The sequence below is a fragment of the Myotis yumanensis genome, unplaced genomic scaffold (assembly GCF_028538775.1).
Source record: "Myotis yumanensis isolate MYYU_CA2020_CCGP unplaced genomic scaffold, mMyoYum1.0.hap1 SCAF_1, whole genome shotgun sequence".
Classification (NCBI taxonomy): domain Eukaryota; kingdom Metazoa; phylum Chordata; class Mammalia; order Chiroptera; family Vespertilionidae; genus Myotis; species Myotis yumanensis.
The window spans coordinates 215,948,909-215,972,957 of record NW_027223752.1 but is presented as its reverse complement, the minus strand read 5'-3'; the positions used below and the strand labels follow the sequence as shown (position 1 = coordinate 215,972,957).

The 24,049-nt window shown below is 36.6% G+C and overlaps 1 protein-coding gene across 5 annotated transcripts in view; it reads right to left on the bottom strand.

Moving 5' to 3' along the window:
• The window catches only part of PDS5A (PDS5 cohesin associated factor A), a 106,078-nt gene that overhangs the window by 8,018 nt on the left and 74,011 nt on the right, over window positions 1-24,049 (bottom strand). For 4 of the 5 annotated variants that reach the window (XM_070397714.1, XM_070397716.1, XM_070397717.1 and 1 more), the window contains 10 exons: window positions 23,570-23,728; window positions 20,318-20,386; window positions 18,998-19,134; window positions 13,980-14,103; window positions 13,636-13,840; window positions 12,308-12,422; window positions 7,610-7,742; window positions 6,988-7,107; window positions 3,844-3,906; window positions 2,730-2,875 (listed from right to left, as the gene is read on the bottom strand). In XM_070397714.1, the coding sequence (XP_070253815.1) occupies window positions 2,730-2,875; window positions 3,844-3,906; window positions 6,988-7,107; window positions 7,610-7,742; window positions 12,308-12,422; window positions 13,636-13,840; window positions 13,980-14,103; window positions 18,998-19,134; window positions 20,318-20,386; window positions 23,570-23,728 (1,271 nt within the window). Of the gene's footprint in view, window positions 1-2,729; window positions 2,876-3,843; window positions 3,907-6,987; window positions 7,108-7,609; window positions 7,743-12,307; window positions 12,423-13,635; window positions 13,841-13,979; window positions 14,104-18,997; window positions 19,135-20,317; window positions 20,387-23,569; window positions 23,729-24,049 lie in introns of those variants that run through there. The other variant, XM_070397721.1, reaches the window with a different exon arrangement.

Here is a 24,049-nt window from a genome sequence, read left to right as displayed (position 1 = left end):
AAATAAACCAAAGCTTCTTTATGTCACCACATGAATAGAAAGTTTGCTCTCTCACCGTACCAACAAGGAAACAAATGTTCAGGCTGGTTTAGAAGAAGCAATGTTAGCAAGATTCAGATCTGTGGTTACAGACCACTCACTGGTCTCTTATTAGTAAGGTTATTGATTTCCATTTAATCTTACTAATATAAGACAGAAATGACTATCGAAAACCACCCGAGAGAAAGATTAGTTGTCAAAAAACAAAACAACACAACTATTTTAAGCCTATCTCTTGGGGGTAAAAAATCCTAAAACAAAACAAAAATATAATGATAGATTATTATTGTCTCCAGTATAGCTATCTCTAGTCTGTGTTCTTTTTTTTTTTTTTTAAACATATTTTATTGATTTTTTACAGAGAGGAAAGGAGAGGGATAGAGTTAGAAACATCGACCAGCTGCCTCCTGCACACCCCCCACTGGGGATGTGCACGCAACCCAGGCACATGCCCTTGACCGGAATCGAACCCGGGACCCTTCAGTCCGCAGGCCGACGCTCTGTCCGCTGAGCCAAACCGGTTAGGGCTCTAGTCTGTGTTCTTAATGCTTTGCAAAGGTGGAGGCTCTAAAAGGCCACAGGGGAGGTGACTGAGCCCCACCATCTCTGGAAACCATAGATTTCACATTAATTTATTCTATAATTTTGAGTTCTACTGATAATTCTCTCACTTCTCTCTGAAATCAATCAAAACATATTTTTAAAAAATTCACAATTAAGAACATCTCTGAAAGTCACAATATTTAGTGTTGATAAGAGTGAGCTGGAAATTCTTATGCAGTAGCTACAATAGCAAATGTTTGACATCTACATATATATAAGCCTAAGCGACCAGCCAACTGTACACACCAGGGGTCCTCAAACTATGGCCTGCGGAAAACATTTATCCGGCCCACCGGGTGTTTTTGCCTCCGCTGCCTGTTGCTTAGCAGCCGACTAGTTTTTTTTTTTAAACTATAATCCAGCCCTCCAATGGTCTCAGGGACAGTGAACTGGCCCCCTGTTTAAAAAGTTTGAGGACCCCTGGTACACACAAAAGTCTGACAACATGTATGAATGGACTCATTTCTCAAAAACCATCCAAACTACCACAACGTATCCAACAACCTATATATATAAAAGCCTAAGCGACCAGCAGACTGGCCAGTAGCTACGATACACACTGACCACCTGGGGGCAGATGCTCAACGCAGGAGCGGAAACCACAGGCATGAAATCATGGAACAGACTGATGAATCTCAGAGGGAAGGGGGGAGGGGAGAGGGCGGGAAGAGATTAACCAAAGATCTTATGTTCTCATTAGTCCTGATCAGACCAGGCTGAGGGACCCCACCGGTGCATGAATTCGTGCACCGGGCCTCTAGTGTTAAAATAAACAGGGAATATTTTTTTTATTATTTATTTATTTATTTTTAATATTTTAATAATTTTTATTTCTTAAAGTATTACAAAGAGTATTACATATGTCTCCTTTTTTCCCCCCCTTGACATTCCCCCGGCCCTTACCCCCCGCCCCCCCCCGCCCCGTGTCTTGTGTCCATTGGTTAATCTTATATGCATGCATATAAGTCCTTCAGTTGGTCTCTTAATCCCCCCCCCAACCCTCCCCAGGCTTCCCACTGTAGTTTAACATTCTGTTCAATGTTGGTCTGCTTCTGTATCTACCCCAACAAGGAATATTTTTATAAGTGGAAAGGTTATTTTCACTCAACTCATGCATATAAATTCAATTTAATTAAGAATTATATTTTTGCCCTGACCGGTTCAGCTCAGTGGATAGAGCAGTGGTTCTCAACCTGTGGGTCGCGACCCATTTGGGGGTCGAATGACCCTTTCACAGGGACTGCCTAAGACCATCTTGCATATCAGATATTTACATTACGATTCATAACAGTAGCAAAATTACAGTTATGAAGTAGAAACAAAAATAATTTTATGGTTGGGGACACAACATGAGGAACCGTATTTAAAGGGCCAGAAGGTTGAGAACCACTAGGATAGAGCATCAGCCTGCGGACTGAAGGGTCCCAGTTTCGATTCCAGTCAAGGGCATGTACCTTGGCTGCGGGCACATTCCCAGTTGGGGGTGTGCAGGAGGCAGCTGATTGATGTTTCTCATTGATGTTTCTAACTCTCTCTCCCTTCTTCTTTGTAAAAATCAATAAAATATATTTTAAAAAAAGAAAAAAGAATTATATTTTTGCCTGGCTGGTATAGCTCAGTGACTGAGTGTTGACCTATGAACCAGGAGGTCATGGTTTGATTCCTGGTCAGGGCATATGCCCAGGTTGTGGGCTTGATCCCCAGTGTGGGGTGTGCAGGAGACAGTCAATCAAATGATTCTCTTTCATCACTGATGTTTCTATCTCTCTCCCTCCCTCAATGAAATAAATTTAAAAAAAGGAAAAAAAGAATTATATTTTCCTATGTTAAAATTTCACATATAGATATATATAGAAGACATTTCCATGTAAATTAGTTATATTATAAACCCTGTGTTTTTTCCATTTAACTTTTCTACATACTTAGAATGCTATAGTACACTCTCAATTTACATCATTAGTGCCAATTTAGCACTATTATTTTGTACCAAAATATTTCCTAAAGGCTATTTTTATGATATAGTGCTTTAGGAAAAATTAAAAGATAAATCAAGCTGTGAAACAAAAACAAATGGGGAAAAAAATTACCTTGACCGATTTCCTGTTGAAGGGTTTAGCTCTGAATTGACATTAATGTTGCTTCCAGTCTCAGCTCCAGTACTCCTAACATACGGTTTCCTTCCCGTTGCTGATAAAGGCTTGTTTACTGCACCTAGTACTCCAGTAGGTTTTGGCTAAAATTAAATATACATGTTATTTTATACCTTACTGAAAAGAATACATACACAATTAGGCACATATAAGAAATATTGTTTAGCTTAAGCCAAGGAATTATTGTTATTTTATAAAGTCTATCCTAAATTTCGTAGAAAAGACAATTCTATGAAACTACATTTATTTGAATATAGTAATTACAAGTCAAGTATTACCTGTACTTAATAATTAGGCAATATTTAATTATTCCGTATTGCTCAATTGAAATAAAAGTGTCCCATAAACACAGTGAATATAATAAATAAGACATAATAAAATGTATTACAAATAAACTATTGAGGGTATATAGTAATAGTTCAAATAGTGTTAACTGAAAATTAAATATTTACTTTTGCTCTTTTAGGGGTCATATTACTTTGATATAATAAACTCTAACTCATTAATACTTTGAAATTATTTCTTCTCTTTATCTTACACATCTAAATTTATTATACTACTTTTCAGGAAAATCTGCTTGGTGGATTCTAAACTTTAGAATCAGGACTGATGAGAACACATGATCATAATTCAAAAGCGTTGTTCATGGCAATAAAAGCCCCAGAGCTCAGCTGGTGTGGCTCAGTGGTTGAGCACAGACGCATGAACCAAGAGGTCCCTGGTTTGATTCCCAGTCAGGGCACATGCCTGGGGGTTTTGGGCTTGATTCCCCAGAAAGGGGGGAGGTGATGGCAGAAGGAAGCTGATCGATGTGTCTCTCTCATCAGTTTCTCTCTCTTGCCCTTCATCTCTAAAATCAATAAAAATATATTAAAATAAATAAATAAATAAAAGCCCAAGAGAACAAATGCTTTAGATGATACAATCCACAACATGATCCCTAAGAATCAAAAAGTATAAAATCTGGGGGACAGTTAATGGTTATATCTCAGAGTATCAGAAGTGATATATACATGAAATAAAGATCCCCAAATTATCTAGTACATAATACCTTTCCTGTTAACAGAAGTACTCTCGTCTCTTCTGAAATATAACTCTTGTCATTACAGAAATCCTATTTAAAAAAAAAAATCAAAGTGAACATGTGTATTTTCATTACATTTGTGTTTACATATCAATCAAATAAAGCATATTTAATGAACCATATCATAAGTCTAGCTTTAAAATTAAATCCATGGCACATAAGACTTAGGCAAATGTCAGAGATAAATTACTTAAATCATATTTAAAATGAAACGCTTGCATTTTTTCATATTTTGATTTTGTCCAAATCAAAAAGGTAAATATACCATCAAAATATAATTAAATGAATTAAACCAAATGTGGACACTGAAAATACTTTCCTGAAAATTGTATCTAGAGTTCAAATTTGATACTTCCATGCTTTTCTGTTAAATATCCTGGGAATAGCACACAAATAATCCACAGTGGTGTCAAAGAAGCAAATGCTTTACTACAATCAAGAAGTTCATTAAAGTAACATTTTCTTTTATTATGTTTACCTTCATACTAGTGTTACAGGAAAGAGCAGTGAGCTTATATGTGCCCATAAAGAAATCACTTTTTACATGTGTTCTAGGCAAAGCTCTATCTTTTTTCTTTTATTCTTGCACAAAGGCTTTATGTAGCGATATTACAGGTTACAAAGCCTAGGCACCAAAGTTCATTTATTTTATTCATGAAGATATACTATAGCCTCACTAGCACTATCTCAATATGCCTAGTTTTCCAGTGTTTCATTTAAAACAGAAAAAAACCAAGTTATTATTATGAAGGAAAAAAACACCAAGTTTCAAATATCAAATTAAAAAAACTATTAAAATTATGTGTAGTGACAAAACAATTTAATTGTTGAGAACAGGATCACTACTATATGAAGATTCTATTTGGGTACTATTCCAGTCATGACAGTTCTGGGTCAACAATAAAGTAAATTTAAATTCAAGAGGTCACTTAAGAATATTTGTAAAGATGAGTAAATTCAATTAAAGGGCAAATAACTTTATAATCCTTATTATTCCAATAAAAAACCAGGCACAATAAATGCCAAATACTTAATCATTAAAGAAAATCTGATTAAAATTTTTGTCAAAGTATGGCATTCAAAGTAGGAAGCTTCATTTCCTGGAATGTTCTTCTGTAAAATACTGTGTGTGAGGTTGGGGGACGGGGAAGATATTACTCTGAAATCTATCTTCAGGTTTAAAAATGTGCAAAAAAATTTTTTAAGCCGAAACCGGTTTGGCTCAGTGGATGGAGCATCGGCCTGCGGACTGGAGGGTCCCGGGTTCGATTCCGGTCAAGGGCATGTGCCTGGGTTGCGGGCACTTCCCCGGTGGGGGATGTGCAGGAGGCAGCTGATCGGTGTTTCTCTCTCATTGATGTTTCTGACTCTCTGTCCCTCTCCCTTCCTCTCTGTAAAAAATCAATAAAAAAATATTAAAAAAAAAAAAATTTTTAAGTGCTGTATTTTTTCCAATTATAAAGCACAGGAAAATTAAACAAACTTCAAAATACCACCTTAAAATAGGAAATAAAGGATTAAAAGAGTTTTTAAGAATGTTAACACTAAATCATTATTAAAGGATATAGTCAAAAGAAAAATATTCCCTACTCAATATTCTTTCTCTCTTTGATGTGACTAATTAAAAAAAAGTTAGCTAGAGAGCCTGGCTGCAGTGGTTCAGTATTTGAGTGTCAACCTAGGAACCAGGAGGTCATGGTTTGATTCCCAGTCAGGGCACATGCCCAGTTGTGGGCTCAATTCCCAGTAGGGGGCGTGCAGGAGGCAGCCAATCGATGATTCTCTCTCATTGTGGATGTTTCTATCTCTCCCTTTCCCTTCCTCTCTGAAATCAATAAAAACATATTTTAAAAAAAGTTAGCTAGAGAAACGTAAAGGAGATTGAGTTAGCTGGAAAACTTATTTACACGGAAAACTTAATTTGCTGATAGTAGAATAAATGTACTATGCATTGCCCTTGGTTTGGCTCAGCGGATAGAGCGTCATCCTGCAGACTGAGGGGTCCCAGGCTAGATTCTGCTCAAGGGCACATGACTGGGTTGCGGGCTTGATCCCTATAGGGGGCGTGCAGAAGGCAGCCGGTCAATGATTCTCTCTCATCATTGATGTTTCTATCTCTCCCTCTCCCTTCCTCTCTGAAATCAATAAAAATGTATTTTAAAAAGTGGTTGATTAGAATCCAGGTTTATCAATTATCAAGGCCAGTTCCATTAATTCTTACTCTTTTTTTCATACATATGCAGTATATGAAATAAATGTATTACACTGTGCAAACATTACATACTAGAAACATCCAGAAAGCTCACTGAACACACTGCGTACCGCATAGAAATCTCTAAGACATACGCCAGGGACCGCACGTTTTTGGGCAAACTGTACGTTATTTAAATCATCATAATGCACTTTAGGTGTTGTTTTTCAATAATTATAACATTTTTAAAAAAATATATTTTATTGATTTTTTTACAGAGAGGAAGGGAGAGAGATAGAGAGTTAGAAACATCGATGAGAGAGAAACATCGATCAGCTGCCTCCTGCACATCTCCCACTGGGGATGTGTCCGCAACCCAGGTACATGCCCTTGACCGGAATCGAACCTGGGACCTTTCAGTCCGCAGGCCGACGCTCTATCCACTGAGCCAAACCGGTTCCGGCAATAATTATAACATTTTTATTTACAAAAACAATAAAACAATTAAAGTTCCTAGTACTTTTTTAACGTATGGTGCTGCGTAAAACATTTTCCTCTATGAAGAGGGACCAAACAAAATTTACATAAGTATCTAGATTCACTCCTTTTTCCATGGGCGTGAAAAACAAGAACACTCGTGAGCGGTCCTTAACAGATGGCGCGCGAAACATGAGAAAACTCCTGAGTGGTAGGAAATGTGTTAAGAACACCACCACTGAGCAGGATTTGTACTCTCCCACCCTGTAAGGTGACAATGATACTGTTCAGGGCTCTGGAAGACAAGCCACCATTTCTTCATAAACCCACAGTGTTATTTTTTACTCTATCTTCAAGACAATCTAATATTTGCCACTAGGGTTGATGGTAACTGAATCTTAAATCAGTTTGTGTGGTAGAAAAATGAAGGGAAAGAAAATTACCTTTTCAGGTTGTGTAAAAAATTTCATTGGAAGTACTGGATCCTTTGGTGAGTCTGCATTGCACAAAGCACTTTTACTATTTATAACACACAAAGCCACATCACATACAGTATAAAGTTTCTAGGGAGAAAAAAAAAGGTCATATATAGCTTTCAGTAGTGCAAAACAATTACAAGAACCAATTCTACCCAATGCATAAAATGGAATCAAAAGAAGAATGTGTGGTTATTATTTATTCCTTGAACATTCTGCATTTGTATTTAAATGTCTCCTGTTAATGCCAAGTATGCATTAACAACAGCAAACAAACCAAATCAAAGTAAACCAAAGGAAACAGAAAAAAGTAAGATCTACTTGTTTGTAAATCTCACTAAAAGTTTGTGAGACAGTACATTTGTAAAATTTATTAGTTCTCATCCCCTTGCTTTGGAAAAGTTTTAATGTCTTTTCAGAGTAATAAACAGGCCTCAAATAATAGAATTCAATAGTAACGAAACACAATAAAAACTGACTATAAGTATATATTGGTACAAACATTCTGTAATCAATGTATTATGTAATAGCAAAAATAATGGGACAATAGTTTTTTTTCCTGTGACATCTTACGGGACCAACATCTTACTTCATTTGTCTTGGATTCATCTGGAGACTGGGCATCTTTTGTTAACTTGATGTTCTCTGCCATCTTCTTCATAAAGGCATGGCTATTGTTTTCATTCTTTGTCATTAAAACTTCAAGCATGAACCATAGGCACCTAAATGGTAAACATTATTCACCTATTACAGAGACTAAATGTAGGTGTTTTTGCTTAAATGGATTAAATATCTTCTTGGAAAGTTCTGATACTTGAATATAAGAGTAAAATATACAATGGGGGTGGGAGGGGAGAAGGAGACTTATGTAATACTTTAAACAATAAAGAATTTAAATTAAAAAAATATAAAGAAAACCTTAATGATTAATAGAAATATCCTAATAATATTAAATTCAAATGGAAAATTAAATCTCCAAAATATTAAAGACAGCTAATAATGAGAAAATGTGACAGTTTCATGAGGCACATAAAGACTCATTCTAGCTCAGCGAGCATGGCTCAGTGGTGGAGCGCTGACCTATGAACCAGGAGGTCACAGTTTGATTTCCAGTCAGGACACATGCCCCACAGTGTGGGGCGAGCAGGAGGCAGCCAATCAATGAATGGTTCTCTCTCATCACTGAAGTTTCTATTTCTCTCCCTCTCCCTTCCTCTTGAGGGGGGAGGAGGGGAAAGACTCATTCTAACCCTGACTGGTGTGGCTCAAATGGTTAGTGTTGTCCTGTATTCTGAAAGGTCTTGGGTTTGATTCCCAGTCAGGAGAAACACCTAAGTTTTGGCTTCCATCCTTGGTCAGGGTGCATATGGGAGGCAACCGATATATCTCTCTCACATTGATGTTTCTCTCTCTCCCTTCCCCTATCTAAAACCAATAAACATATCCTCAGGTGAGGATTAAAAAAACAAAGAGTAGCCCTAACCAGTTTGGCTCAGCGGATGGAGTATCAGCCTGCGGATTCAAGGGTGTTTGTGGGCACATCCCCAGTAGAGGGTGTGGCAAGAGGCAGCTAATTAATGTTTCTCTCTCATCAATGTTTCTAAGTCTTTATCCCTCTCCCTCCCTCTCTGTAAAAAAAAAAATCAATAAAATATATATTAAAAAACAAAAAAAAACAAACCCCACATACACACAAAGAATACAAAGCAAAAGCCAGCAATGGAAAAGAAAGTAAATATCGCTTTGAAGTTTCTTGGAGGCCATTTGTAGACAATCCTAGGCCATCTCTCACTCTTTCACCCTGCATCACATACCAAATTCCAGTTTACATAAGAATACTCTTGGAACCAGTGTTTTGTGATCGTTTACTTGCCTGTCTTTCCTCTAGAGACAAATATGTACCTGGTGTAACAAATCCCATTTGTATTACCCCAGTTTTGCCACAGAGTATTTTGCATGTTCACGCATATTCTCAGGCATTATCTTTTGAGGTTGAAAATAAAGATCGTTTAAAGCAGAGAAATTTTTACTTCATAGCTTTCTTTCTAAGTTGTCAAACTAAGTAACTGAAGTATGTATTAATATAAACAGCAAAAATAACAAAACATAAAAAAAACAATAAAAGGCACATAAAGGACCAACCAGATTGAGTTAGCTGGAAAACTTATTTACACGAAAAAACTTAATTTGCTGATAGTAGAATAAATGTACTATGCATTGCCCTTGGTTTGGCTTAAGCAGGATCTTTGAGGAAACGCATTTATCTTATGGGGTCAGCAGTATGGCTCAATTAGAACACTTTGCTCAAATGTCAGTGAGTAAAGAATTATTCTAGCTTTGCCAGGGACCCTCTATATCAGGGATGGGCAACCTTTTTGTGAGTGTGTGCCAAAACCAGCAAAATCTCTGACAAAATTTTTGTCAAAGTATGGCATTCAAAGTAGGAAGCTTCATTTCCTGGAATGTTCTTCTGTAAAATACTGTGTGTGAGGTTGGGGGAGGGGGAAGATATGACTCTGAAGTCTACTTTAATGGGTGAAAATAGGTGCAAAATAATTACAAGAACCAATTTTTGCTTAAATGGATTAAATATCTTCTTGGAAAGTTCTGATACTTGAATATAATAAGAGTAAAATATACAATGGGGGGGGAGGAGACTTATGTAATACTTTAAACAATAAAGAATTTAAATTAAAAAATATAAAGAAAACCCTAATGATTAATAGAAATATCCTAATATTAAATTCAAATGGGAAATTAAATTACCAAAATATTAAAGACAGCTAATAATGAGAAAATATGAGTTTCATGAGGCACATAAAAACTCATTCTAGGGAGGAACCAAGATGGCGCCATAGGTTAAGGCCGGAGTTTGCCGCCTCGAACAACCAATTCAAAAATACAACTAAAGGACAGAACGGACATCACCCAGAACCACAGGAAGGCTGGCTGAGGAGAGATTCTACAACTAGAAGTAAAGAGAAATCCATACGGAGACTCAGAGGAGGCGCAGTGCGGAGGTGAAATACTAAGATCCCCTGGGACCCGCCCCACCCAAGCCCTGCTCAGAGGCATTTGCCGGATAGCCTCAGGCAAAGGCTAGATTAGCACTGCCCTAGAGATTCAGCACAGAAGTTCTCCCACTGCAGACACAGCTGACTCTCATAGCCAGTTAGCCTGGAAGTCAATTCACCCCTAGTATTGCCGACAACAATTAAGGCTTAACTACAACAAGACTGCGCACAAAGACCACAAGGGGTGCACCAAGAAAGCATAAAAAATGCGGAGACAAAAAAACATGACAGAAATGGAGGATATAGAGCTAAAAAACGCACTTTTGAGGGCTTTCAATAATTTTCTAGAAACTGCAGATAAACTTGATGAGAGCCTCAAGAAATCTAATGAGACCCTCGATGTTGTGATAAAGAACAAACTAGAAATTAAGCATTCACTGACTGAAATAAAGAATATTATACAGACACCCAACAGCAGACCAGAGGAGCGCAAGAATCAAGTCAAAGATTTGAAATGAGAAGAAGCAAAAAACACCCAACCGGAAAAGCAAAATGAAAAAAGAATCCGAAAATACGAAGATAGTGTAAGGAGCCTCTGGGACAGTTTCAAACGCTCCAACATCATAATTATAGGGGTACCAGAAGATGAGAGACAGCAAGATATTGAAAACCTATTTGAAGAACTAATGACAGAAAACTTCCCCTACTTGGTGAAAGAAATGGACTTACAGGTCCAAGAAGCACAGAGAACCCCAAACAAAAGGAATCCAAAGAGGACCACACCAAGACACATCCTAAGTAAAATGCCAAGAGCAAAAGACAAAGAGAGAATCTTAAAAGCAGCAAGAGAAAGAGACTCAATTACCTACAAGGGAATACCCATACGACTGTCAGCTGATTTCTCAACAGAAACTTTGCAGGCCAGAAAGGAATGGCAAGAAATATTCAAAGTGATGAATACCAAGAACCTCCAACCAAGATTACTTTATCCAGCAAAGCTATCATTCAGAATTGAAGGTCAGATAAAGAGCTTCACAGATAAGGAAAAGCTAAAGGAGTTCACCACCACTAAACCAGTATTATACGAAATGCTGAAAGGTATCCTTTAAGAAGAGGAGGAAGAAGAAAAAGGTAAAGATACAAATTATGAACAACAAACATGCATCTTTCAACAAGTGAATCTAAGAATCAAGTGAATAAATAATCTGATGTACAGAATGATCTGGTGATTATAATGAATCAGGGACATAGAAAGGGAATGGACTATTCTTGGGGGGGGAAGGGGAATGGGAGATGCGGGAAGAGACTGGACAAAAATCGTGCACCTATGGATGAGGAAAGTGGGTGGGGAGTGAGGGCGGAGGGTGGGGCGGGAACTGGGAGGAGGGGAGTTATGGGGAAAAAAAAAAGGGGAACAAATGTAATCTGAACAATAAAGATTTAATAAAAAAATATAGCATAGGGAATATAGTCAATAATATTGTAATAACTATGTGTGGTACTAAATGGCTACTAGATTTTTCAGGGTGAACACTTCATAAATTATATAAATGTCTAATCACTAGGTTGTACACCTGAAACTAATACAATATTGTAATGTCAACTATAATTAAAAATAAAATTATTAAATAAAAAAAACAAAACAAACAAACAAACAAAAAAAACTCATTCTAGCTCAGCCAGCGTGGCTCAGTGGTGGAGCCACTAGGCACCAAAGTTCCTTTATTTTATTAATGAAGATATACTATAGCCTCACTAGCACTATCTCAATATGCCTAGTTTGTAAAAATTGTAAAATTTTTTACAATTTTTTTAGTAAACTGTCTTATTTATTAAATATATATTTAAATTGGTTCTTGTAATTATTTTGCACCTTTAATCATTCAAGTAGGAAATAAAGGATTAAAAGAGTTAATTAAAAGAGCCTTTTATTAGAATAAAAGGGTTTTTATTCTAATGGGAATAGTAAGAGAAAAAATTAAGCATTTTTTTTAAGTAAATTGTTTTATTTATTTATTAAATATATATTTTATTAATTTTTTTTTGCAGAGAGGAAGAGAGAGGGATAGAGAGTTAGAAACATCGATGAGAGAGAAACATCAATTCAGCTGCCTCCTGCACACTCCCTACTACATGCCCTTGACCAGAATCGATTCTGGGACCCTTGGGTCCACAGGCCGACGCTTTATCCACTGAGCCAAACCGGTTAGGGCTAAGCATTTTTTAAAAAGTAAAAATAATTTTAAGAATTAATGAAAATCAACATGACTTACTCTTTAATATCACGAAGCTGATCAACATCTTGTGATCTTGTAAAATCTGGATCATGGGCTAGCAGATGAATCATGTATGGAACTACATATTCAGGCAACAGTGATAATAATTTCTCTAAAATGAAAACATTATTATTAACAACAGTAATGGTAGCTTTTATAAAATCCCTCTACTTCAGTTTCTATTCCCCCCTCAGTTATTCTACATTAAAGGCAACACAAAACCCAATACTAAAATATTTTATTTCAATTTTAAAGGTTATAAAACCAAAAGAATAAATTAGATGATATAGAGCAGGGGTGGGCAACCCCTGGCACGTGTGCCAAACATGGCACGCCAGTAACTTTTGCTGGCACGCAAAACCCTCTCTTATAATCTTCCATTTACAATTTTTTTCTTAATATCGACTTTTTTATTTTTCAGATAAATTCAGTGTAGGTGCATCTTAGATAAATAAATAATTTTACATAACAAGTTATCTTAAAGACCAGAGACATGGATTGACGAGACAGGGGAAGAGCAATTTCTATGCCTCTGCCTTAACTCTCCCTGCCTTCCTAGATCCGACCAGTGTTTTGGTTTCATCCACATACGCTTGTGATCTTTGTTCTCAGTGATGAATTTTGTTAAGTCTCGTTATAGGAGTAGCCTGACGGATGAAAGTAGTAGCTTGTGCATATCTCTGAAGGTCACGAAATATAAACCTGATATAAAATCTCTGTCATCAGTGATGCAGCAGCAAAAGTCCCACTGATAATATCAAACAGAGTCATAAAGTTTTCTGGTGGACTATCAGTGTACATGTATACATTAAAAAATAAATGTATTTTTCATCATCATATACTGTGTTTTTGTCGCTCGAATGAATTTTATTATTTCTTCAAGGTTCTTCACATACGTACACCTTAAGAGATATCAAGCAGGCGTAACATGTTCTCAAAAAATTAGGGTTGGCATGCAGAAGAATTTTGAGTCAGAGATTTTGCTGGTTTTGGCACACACTCACAAAAAGGTTGCCCACCCCTGATATAGAGGGTCCCTGGCAAAGCTAGAATAATTCTTTACTCACTGACATTTGAGCAAAGTGTTCTAATTGAGCCATACTGCTGACCCCATAAGAAAAATGCAGTTTCCTCAAACAGTATCATGCACTATAGAGGACTCAGAAACCAGAACTTTAGATTGTAGGTACATCATAATTGCAAAGAGAGCATTCTATAAAAATCCCAGTGTTATTATAAATTACAATAGAAATATATAAACTACTCCCCTCAATGACATATTGACAGGATATGCTTGCACACTAGAAACTTTCCCGGTGACTTACCAGTAGCCATGGGGTTCTGCTTAATGTACTCCCTGCGTATACTGATATTTTTTAGTAAACACTGTCGTGCATGTGCTCTTCTCTCCTTCACAGGATCTTTGGCACATAAGGCAAAAATCGCCATATACTCCAATGGAAGAAGTAACTTCACAAGAGCCTTATGCAGTTTCTGAGCAAATATCTGCCTTACTTGGTAGCACTCATCCTACAGCAGAAAACCAAAAATACTTAAATACAATCTCTTTTATACACATATCCACACAGTAAATGGATCTATATAGAATACTTTCTATGTATTTAACTTTGAAGGCTAAGTAACTGACAAAAATAAGATGGTTACTTACATTAATAACAAGTGCACAGAGCTGAAACTGTTCTGGGGTTATAATTTCATGGTAACAAGGTTCCTGAGCAAGCTTCATTATGGCACTACCAGCAGCTAATCGCAAGCGAGACATATCAGATTTACTATAAACAAAAAAGAAATAAACATTTCCTATAACCATTATCATTCATAAAAATACTTTGATCCCTTTTTTGAGTATTAAGTATTCAGCACAATTTATGCTTAAAATGACAATGTACAAATATGGGAAAGCTACTTTGAGTCCTTGAACTCAATATAGATAAAAAGGCTCGATTCATTGTGACTATCTGATAATATATTCATGTGCTTTCACTTTTATTTATGGTCTAGCTTAGATTCTACACACAGCCAATAAACTTTGCTCATGATCACAACCACACTAACTGCAGCTCTCGGAAGAACATCAGGAACTATACTTCTCATTTTAAGAGGAATACACGTTCATTGTAGAAAATCTGATTTAAAAAACCACCAAATTAAAATCACCTATTATTTAAAATATATTTCCAACAATTTTTAAATGCACATGCTTGTATACACACGTTTAATAGAATTCTATCTTAACCGTTTGAGTCCCAAGCAGTGCGATCGCGCTGCTGAGATTTTATGTCGAGAAAACCCAGCACATTTCGAACATTGTGGACACCTGACGGTGCGTTACCGATTGTCGAAGTCGCGCGCTCAGATTTACTGATGCAAGTACATCACACAGCTCCTTTTAATTAATATCCGTTTGAGTCCCAAGCAGCGCAATTGCGCTGCTTGGTATTTCTCGACATAAAATAAAACAAGCGCTATCACGCTGTTTGGGTCTTTCCGTACTCATTTAGAGAAAGCGCGGTTGTGCTGTTTGGGATTCTTCGACAGTGTTTTTTCAATACCCCCTGGGACTCAAACGGTTAAGCCTATTGTCTGATGAAATGAAGGGCTAGAAATTAGGAAATGATTTGTACCAGAAAAGGGCAGGTATCAGACAAATATCTAAAAGGAAAGGATACCACCCTCGCCGGCATGGCTCAGAGGTTAGAACATTGGCCTGAGCACCGAAGGGTCGAGGGTCTGATTCCTGGTCAAGGGCACGTATCTGGGTCTGCAGGTTTGATCCCTGGCCGGTCAGGTGCATGTGAGAGGCAACTAATCGATGTGTCTTTCACATCGATGTTTCTCTCTCTTTTTCCCCCAGTCCCTTTCACTTTCTCTAAAAATCATTGGGCCCTAGACAGTCTGGCTCAGTGGATAGAGCGTCGGGCCTGAGGACTGACGGGTCCCAAGTTCGATTCTGGTCAAGGGCACATTCTTGGGTTGCAGGCTAGATCCCCAGTAGGGGGTGTGCAGGAGACAGCTGATCAATGATCCTCTCTGAAATTAAGAAAAAAAAAAATCATTGGAAAAAAAATCTTCGGGTGAGGATTAACAACAAAATTTAAAGGAAAGGATATGGAGATGAGAACCAGTCTATCTTGGGTACCGATCTCCAAGGAGACTTTCTTTTGCACCATCAGTTTCAAAAGGGAAACTGGGAGGTCCATGCACTCTCACCCAGTGGACTTTTTATCACCTAAATCAGGGGTGGGGAACGTCTGGCCTGCAGGCCATATAAGGCCTGCAAAATCATTTGGTCTGGCCCTGCCAAGTTATTAGGTGTGAGTTCATGAAATGTTTGACCAAATATAGCAGGCTAATTTTTAAGTTGATAATTTTTTATTGTTTGTGAATAATGCTATAAATATCTAATTGCCCTTGGCAGAAAAAGGTTCCCTACTCCTGATCCTAAATAGTAAAAAGTGACACTGAATGGGATGAAAGGACGATCTTCTCACTTCAACTTCTATGCGAAACATAGCATGGCTTTGAAGACTGTTAGGAAATGTGAAAATCTGGTCAGAATTCATAAGGGACTATTCTTTAGCGTAGCAGTCGCCAACCTTCCGGACCTCACAGACCACTCGTTGGCGACCGCTAGTTTAGCATACAAGAAGAGAAAGCATGGCACTCTTGGGTAACAGGACTGTCAAAGTGAGCACTGGTAACAATGAGGGACCCTTAATTGGCTTCTGAGGCAGCAAGAGAAACACTTCACAGGCTTGATCTCATTTAATTTTCATTCCATAAGATGAGGAAATTCAGGCTTAGAAAAGTGATTTAAGTTCACAGTTAGTAAACAGATTATATAATTATATTAAGTTTCTGATTCTATAGCCCAAGTTATACCATAGGTATGTAATATCAAATTATAATCTACCTAATATTGCGTGATATATGTGTTCTATAATTAACCACTCCCCTATTTTTTTGTGATAATAAAAAATGGTGGAAAGAGCATGATTCTTTTACTATTTCATGAGCGTAAAAATAGAGTCAAAGGATAACATTTTTAAGAATCTAGACAAAAAATGCCAAACTGTCCTGACAAGACTGTGCCAATATATATTTACTGGAATAATGAGGGAATCCATTTCCCTGATCCCATGGAACTACTGCTTTAAAAAATATATATAGCCCTAACTGGTTTGGCTCAGTGGATACAGCGTCGGCCTGTGAACTGAGGGGTCCCAAGTTCGATTCCAGTCAGGGCATGTACCTTGGTTGTGGACACATCCCCAGTGGGGAGTGTGCAGGAGGCAGCTGAATCAATGTTTCTCTCTCATCGATGTTTCTAACTCTCTATCCCTCTCCCTTTCTCTAAAAAAAAAAAAAAAAAATCAATAAAATATATTTAAAAATATAAAATAAAAAAATATTTATTTTTGCCCAGCTGGCATGGCTCAGCAGTTGAGCGTTGACCTATAGGTCACGGTTTGATTTGGGTCAGGGCACAGCCAGAGTTGCAGACTTGATCTCCAGTAGGGGGCATGTAGGAGGCAGGTAATCAACGATGATTCTCTCTCATATTGATGTTTCTATCTCTCTCTCCCTCTCTGAAATCAATAAAATAGAAATTAAAACAAATATATAAAATATATACTTTTGCTGATCTAATAGACAAGATGCATCACTTAGGTTTAAATCATATTTAGTGATGTTAAACATTTTTAAAAAAACATTTTTATTGATTTCAGAGAGGAAGGGAGAGGGAGAGACAGAAACATCAATGATGAGAATCATTGATCGGCTGCCTTCTGCACACCCCCTATTGGGGATCAAGCCCGAAACCCAGGCATGTACCCTTGACCGGAATCGAACCCAGAACCCTCCAGTCTGCAGGCTGAGGCTCTATCCACTGAGCCAAATCGGCTAGGGCATGTTAGACATTTTTAAAGGTAAACTGATACATAGTCTTCTGGGGATCCTGCCTATTTATCATTGATTTGTAAAAGCTCCTTTTATTAAGCCTTTGCCATGCACTATACATAGTTTCCCTAAATTTAAAACTTATTATTCCTAACTCAGCTCTAATCTTCAATCTGTTCATACAAAGCTGCCCTTGGCTTATTCTATGATAAAAATAATTTTTTCATGATTTTCTTCAGTTTATCAAAACATTCAGCATCTCTACTGTAAGTGCTCATTTCCTATCTCTTCCACCAGAATGCATATTCCTTGGAGGGAGAGATTTTTGTATGTTTAAAAAGCATAGCAGTACCTGATATGAGAGTGCTCAATAAATACTCTATGAATAAATGAATAATAAAATCTGTCCTCTAACACCAGTTTTAAAGTAGGATGCATCACCAGTAGAATTCTTTAGTTATTTCTTTTTTTTTTTTTTAAATATATTTTATTGATTTTTTACAGAGAGGAAGAGAGAGAGATAGAGAGTTAGAAACATCGATCAGCTGCCTCCTGCACATCTCCCACTGGGGATGTGCCCGCAACCCAGGTACATGCCCTTGACCGGAATCGAACCTGGGACCTTTCAGTCCACAGACCAACGCTCTATCCACTGAGCCAAACCGGTTCGGCAAATTCTTTAGTTATTTCTGTTAGTGCTTTCGAAATGTAGTATATCAAGAATTTGAAATAAGCTAGGATCATAAAAACTTTGGGTTTTATTTTCATCTTAGAAAGAACAGAAAGTAGAGATGGTAATTTCACAGATTTGAAAAGCAAAAATGTGTAGAAATGAAAACATTTATTTTGCATTTGCAGGACCTTGTAGTCTTCTGCAATCCACTAGACCAGCCGTGGGCAAACTACCGGCCCGTTTGAAATGAATAAACTAAAAAAAAAAAAAAAGACCGTACCCTTTTATGTAATGATGTTTACTTTGAATTTATATTAGTTCACACAAACACTCCATCCATGCTTTTGTTCCAGCCCTCCGGTCCAGTTTAAGAACCCATTGTGGCCCTCGAGTCAAAAAGTTTGCCCATCCCTGCACTAGACAGTGGTCGGCAAACTGCGGCTCGAGAGCCACATGGGGCTCTTTGGCCCCTTGAGTGTGGCTCTTCCACAAAATACCACGTGCGGGCGCTCATGTACAGTGCAATTGAAACTTCGTGGCCTATGTACAGAAGTCGGTATTTTGTGGAAGAGCCACACTCAAGGGGCAAAAGAGCCACATGTGGCTCGCAAGCCGCAGTTTGCCCATCACTGCAATAGGAGGCTGCAAGTCGTCTTTTTTTGGAATCTACACTGAAATTTTTATTCCTTTCATGTTACCAAGTCACTCCACTTTTTAAATCTCTATACTATACATGGTAAGTTCCTTAAAGGAAAGAACTGAATCTTACCTGTTTTTGCTGCAATGTTTTTCATAGTGTTTTGTTTGCAAAGAGTAGTATTCAACAGATAATTGATGTTGAAACAAATGCTGATGCTAACTGTAACATTACTACAGTGATAGTGACTAAAAATGTATTGGGAAGAGTTTAGTCTTTAGGAGTGAAGATAAATATAGCATCACTATTGAGATGTAAAACCCAAGTGAGTACATGAAAATTGATTCCAAAGTACATGGCACAATTACAATATTCAATATTAATTAAGTAAATAATTCCTATGTAAGCTCTACCAACATTGAGCTAAAAAAATTAAAAACGAAAAAAATCTCACCTGATCCTCTTCTGCTCTGTCAGGTCACCCTCACTAACCAACATCGCTGATAATAACCGAAGAGTTGAATTGGCAGATTTAGACTGGTTGTTTTTCATACCCAACAGCCACCTTACCAGAAGTTTAATTGCCTGTACCTATAAAATATTAACATGCTAAAAAAAGAAAGCAACCTAAAATACCATTTAATGGAAGATTAATTTAAGTTAATTAGATAAGTGAGAATACTTAATTGCCAGCAGACATATTTTATTAAACAAGTCTGCAGAATAATAACAATAACAATAAGGACTAATATTTATTCCATTTAATCTGCCACCAGGCACTTTTCCTAGGGCTGTAAATGTATTAACTTATTTAATCTCCAAGCAACTCTATGAGGGAAGTATTATTTCCACAGTAAAGACAACTGAGACATTATCATGACAGATAACTTGCCCAAGGTGTGGCTCCTGAACGCACGCCTTTCACACCCTGACACTTGCCCAGTGTTTTAAAAGTATGTGGAAATATATTGTTTAAAATAACTATTTAAACTATGCCAATTATAGTGATTAAAAATAACTATAACTATTTAGATAGACTAATATTTTTTGTAGTACTGAAAAACTATTTTGATGAAACCATCAAATCTAATTCAGTCTCATTTAACATTCTGGTGAAAATAAACAACCAACACTAGAGATCCCATTTGTGGTCATAATTACTTGGAAGCTTATACTCAAAAGACTGTTACCAATATATGTGAAAGCACTAGCTAAAGGATCTAGGTGTTATTTAATATATTTACTGACAACCTGGAAAAAGGAACTGACGGAATATATAATGACTCTGAAGTCACACAAGGTGAAACAGATTATCAAGGAAAGTGATAATGGAGAAGTCTTGTTTTAAATCCCAACACTACCACTTTAAAATTAGTGTGATGAGGTACAATTTACACCTACTGAAAGTTACCAATTTGATGACAGCCATCTGTTTTTGCCAAGTTAATATTAATATGCTTGTAGGTAGGTAGATAACGGTGGTGAGGCTAGATCTGAGATATAGATTTTGAGCATCAACATTCTGCAGTCACTTGAGTAAAACAGCCTCACTGAAAATGTTTTAGCGGCAGGAAGGTCTACATAAGATGCAGACATATTACCTATATATAAATAACTCAGTGAAAACTATGGTTTCTTTGAGAAACACACAACTTTTGATTTAAAAATAAAGCAACTCATTTGAAATTGATTCTTAACTATTAGGTTAAAAAAAGGTTATCTATGAATGTTTATTATTTCAACATAAAAGTTATCAAGACCTGCACAAATTTACCTTTGCTAGTACTTCTGGGGAAACCTCTTCATCTGGAGACCACAATTTTCCATTCTTCTCACCTGTTGACTATAGTCAATTGAATAAATTTAATTTTTTAGAAAAAAATTTAAAGTTTTTCTCATTAAGTTTTTCATGCTGAACAATGTAGCGCTATAGGAAAGTCATCAAGAATAGCTTAGGCCCTAACCGGTTTGGCTCAGTGGATAGAGCATCGGCCTGCGGACTCAAGGGTCCCAGGTTCGATTCTGGTCAAGGGCGTGTACCTTGGTTGCGGGCACATACCCAGTAGGCAGCTGATCGATATTTCTCTCTCATTGATGTTTCTAACTCTCTATCCCTCTCCCTTCCTCTCTGTAAAAAAATCAATAAGATATATTAAAAAAAAGAGAATAGCTTAGAAAAGAACAAAGTTGAAGAACTCAAACTTCCTTATTTTGAAGCTTACTAGAGATCTATAGTAATCAAGATAGTGTGATTGGTACTGACATAAATACAGGCATTTAGACCAATGAAATGAAAGAGAAACCAGAAAACCCTCATATATATATATGTTTAACTGATTTTTTAAAATCAATTATTAAAGAAAGAAGAGTCTCTTCAACAAATGGCACTAGATATCCACAGGCAAAAGAATAAAGGGTAACTGTTACCATATATCATATAAAATATGAATTTGAAATAGATCAAAGATCTAATTTAAGAGCTAGAAAACTATAAAACTCTCAAGAAGATAGAGGGAAATCTTTATGATCTTGGATTTAGCAAATATCTGACAAAGTTAATATTCAGGTTATATAAAGAATTCTTACAACTCAACAACGAAGACAAACAACTCAATTAAAGGTGGGCAAAGGATTTTGACTATCCAAAGAAAATATATAAATGGCCAACAAGCACATGAAAAAAAATCCTCATCATCATTAGTCTTTAGGGAAACATAAATCAAAACCACAAGATAATGCTTCTTGTATACCTATTTTAAAAAAACACCCAGGAAAGAATAGTGTTGCAAAGATGTATTGGAACTGGAAGCCTTGTGCATTGCTGGTGGGAATAGAGCTGCTGTGGGAAACAGGTGATCCCTCAAAAAGTTTAACACAGAATGACTATATGACTCTGGAATTCCACTCCTAGGTATATACCCCAAAGGTCTGAAAACAGGGACTCAAATGTTCATATCAGCATTATTCATATAATCAAAAGGTAGAAAAAAATCCAAGTGTTTATCAACAGATGAATAAACAATATGTAGGCTACACATACAATGGATTATTATTCTAGCATAAAATGAAGTTCTGACACATACTACAATATAACACAACCTTGAAAGCATTATACTCAATGAAATAAGCCAGATACAAAAGGACAAATACTGTATGATAAGAGGTATGTAGAAAAGGCAAATTTATAGAGTCAGCAAGTAGAAGAGAGTTTACCAGGGGTTGGAAGCAATGGGAAGTCATTGGTTAGTGAATACAGTTTCCATCTGAGATGGTAAGTTCTGGAAGTATATAGTAGTGATGGTTACACAACAACGTGGGTGCGTATTTTAGCTGGTAGTTTGGGCCATTTCGGAAGAGTTACTTGGCTTTCCTGAGTATCTCCCATGTACTGGTATACAGGAGGTATATATATGTTATTAAACTTGTTTGTTTTTTAAAATGAATCAAAACAAAAACATCCAACAAAAAGAATAAGAATGTGGGTGAATATAGCATAGATAAACTGTACACTTAATGGTAAAAATGGCAAAGTTTATTTTATATATATTTTATCACACAAAAAAGAGCCATTTTAAATTAGGATCCATCAACAATTAAGTCATCATCTAAGAGGTGCCTTAAATTTCACATTTGTTGCCAGCCACATCTAGCAACAGTTCAAAAAACAGCACAAAAATGTGGGATAGGAATGCGACTTTGGCCATGCTCTTCCATCCTTGTCTATTACATCCAAATGGGGGAAGGGAAAAGAAAGCGTGCACTGCCAAGTATCTTTCTATCTAAGCTCAAATACTGAGGACTTGAAGACCACTGGACCATGTGGAAGTCAGCACTGAACTGAAAGGCACCCACAATGATCCAGCAGGTAAGACTGGTTTGTCTTTATTAGATAACTCTTTAGCCCTGGCCGGTTAGCTCAGTTGGTTAGAGTCTCGTCCTCATATGCCAAGGTTGTGGGTTTGATCCTGGTCAGGGCACATACAAAAAGCAACCAATAAGTGTATAAATAAGTAGAGCAACAAATCGATGTTACTCTCTTTCTCTCCCCCTTTTCCTCTAGCTCTAAAATCAATTAAATAACTTTTAAATTTAGGTCCATTTAATAAAATAGAGATTTTAAAAAAATTTATTTATTGTCTAAAGTTTTACATATGTCTCCTTTTTACATATGGATTTTTTTCTACCTTTTGATTATATGAATAATGCTGATATGAACATTTGAGTCCCTGTTTTCAGATCTTTGGGGTATATACCTAGAAGTGGAACTCCTGAGTCATATAGTCATTCTATGCTATTGATCCCCACCACCACTAGAGATTCTTAATCAGAGGTGTGTTCGGACTCCAACTGAGAGCTAATAAATTAGCATGTGCGTGTGTGCGCGCACAAGCAATTCATTACACACACAATTCATTAACTAAAATAGAATACATAAATCTAGGGCCAAAGAGCAATGTAATTATATTTCAAAATGCTAGTCAAATACAATTCCACTTAGATTTTTAACAATGCTTGATAAAACAAAATTCTGGCATTCAAATAAATTGTCCTTTGACTTATATTTTTTACATCATAATTTATTCATCTCATGTTCTCATTTTTTTCTTTCTTTTTAAAAAAATTATTAAGGAAGGGAGAGGGAGAGAGAGATAGAGATAGAAAGATCAATGATGAGAGAGAACCATTGATCAGCTCCCTCCTGCACGCCACCCACTGGGGGTAGGGTCCACAACATGGGCGTGTGGCCCTTGACCAGAATCAAACCTGGGACCCTTCAGTCCTCAGGTTGACGCTCTATTCGCTGAGCCAAACCAGCTAGGGCTCATTTTTTCTTTCTTAAATGTTAATATCTAGTAATAGCTAAACAGAAGTCAGAATGTCATTAGGAAACTAAGTAAATAAATAAGGAGGGAAAGCATACAATAATTTTAAAAGAATTATATATAAAGAAGCAGAAATGTGATAACGATGTAGATAGATAAGTCTTAATTTCATGATTCTAAATTTAATTAAGTGAGAAACTTACCCTGTCATTCATTAGCAGATCTTTCACAATAAAATTTGCTACTACAGATTTCATTGGAGAAGCAAATTGATCTGGTGCTAACATAGAAATGTGGCCCAATGAAACTAATGGAGTTATAAGTTGTTCTGGTACATCAGCATTCAGACTCCTACTGAGTGGCTATAAAAATAAAACAGTCAAAATTACCAGTTTGTTTTGTAAACAGCTAGACATTCTACGGAAGAGTAAATGTTCCCAAATCCTCCTGAATTTATCATGCTCAAACAAATCTGTTCTAATGATATGATCAAAAGTAACTTCAGCCATATCAGACACTTGACTCTTATTTCACCTACTAAAATTTAACAAGTCTGAAGAATGCAGAAAATAGATAATAGAAAAAAATAAAGCCCAATTAAAGGTAGGAGTGAAAACAAGGACATTTCTGCATCAAATCAGCATTATTTCTTGAGCCATGTACAATAGTTTTGTTATGTTAGA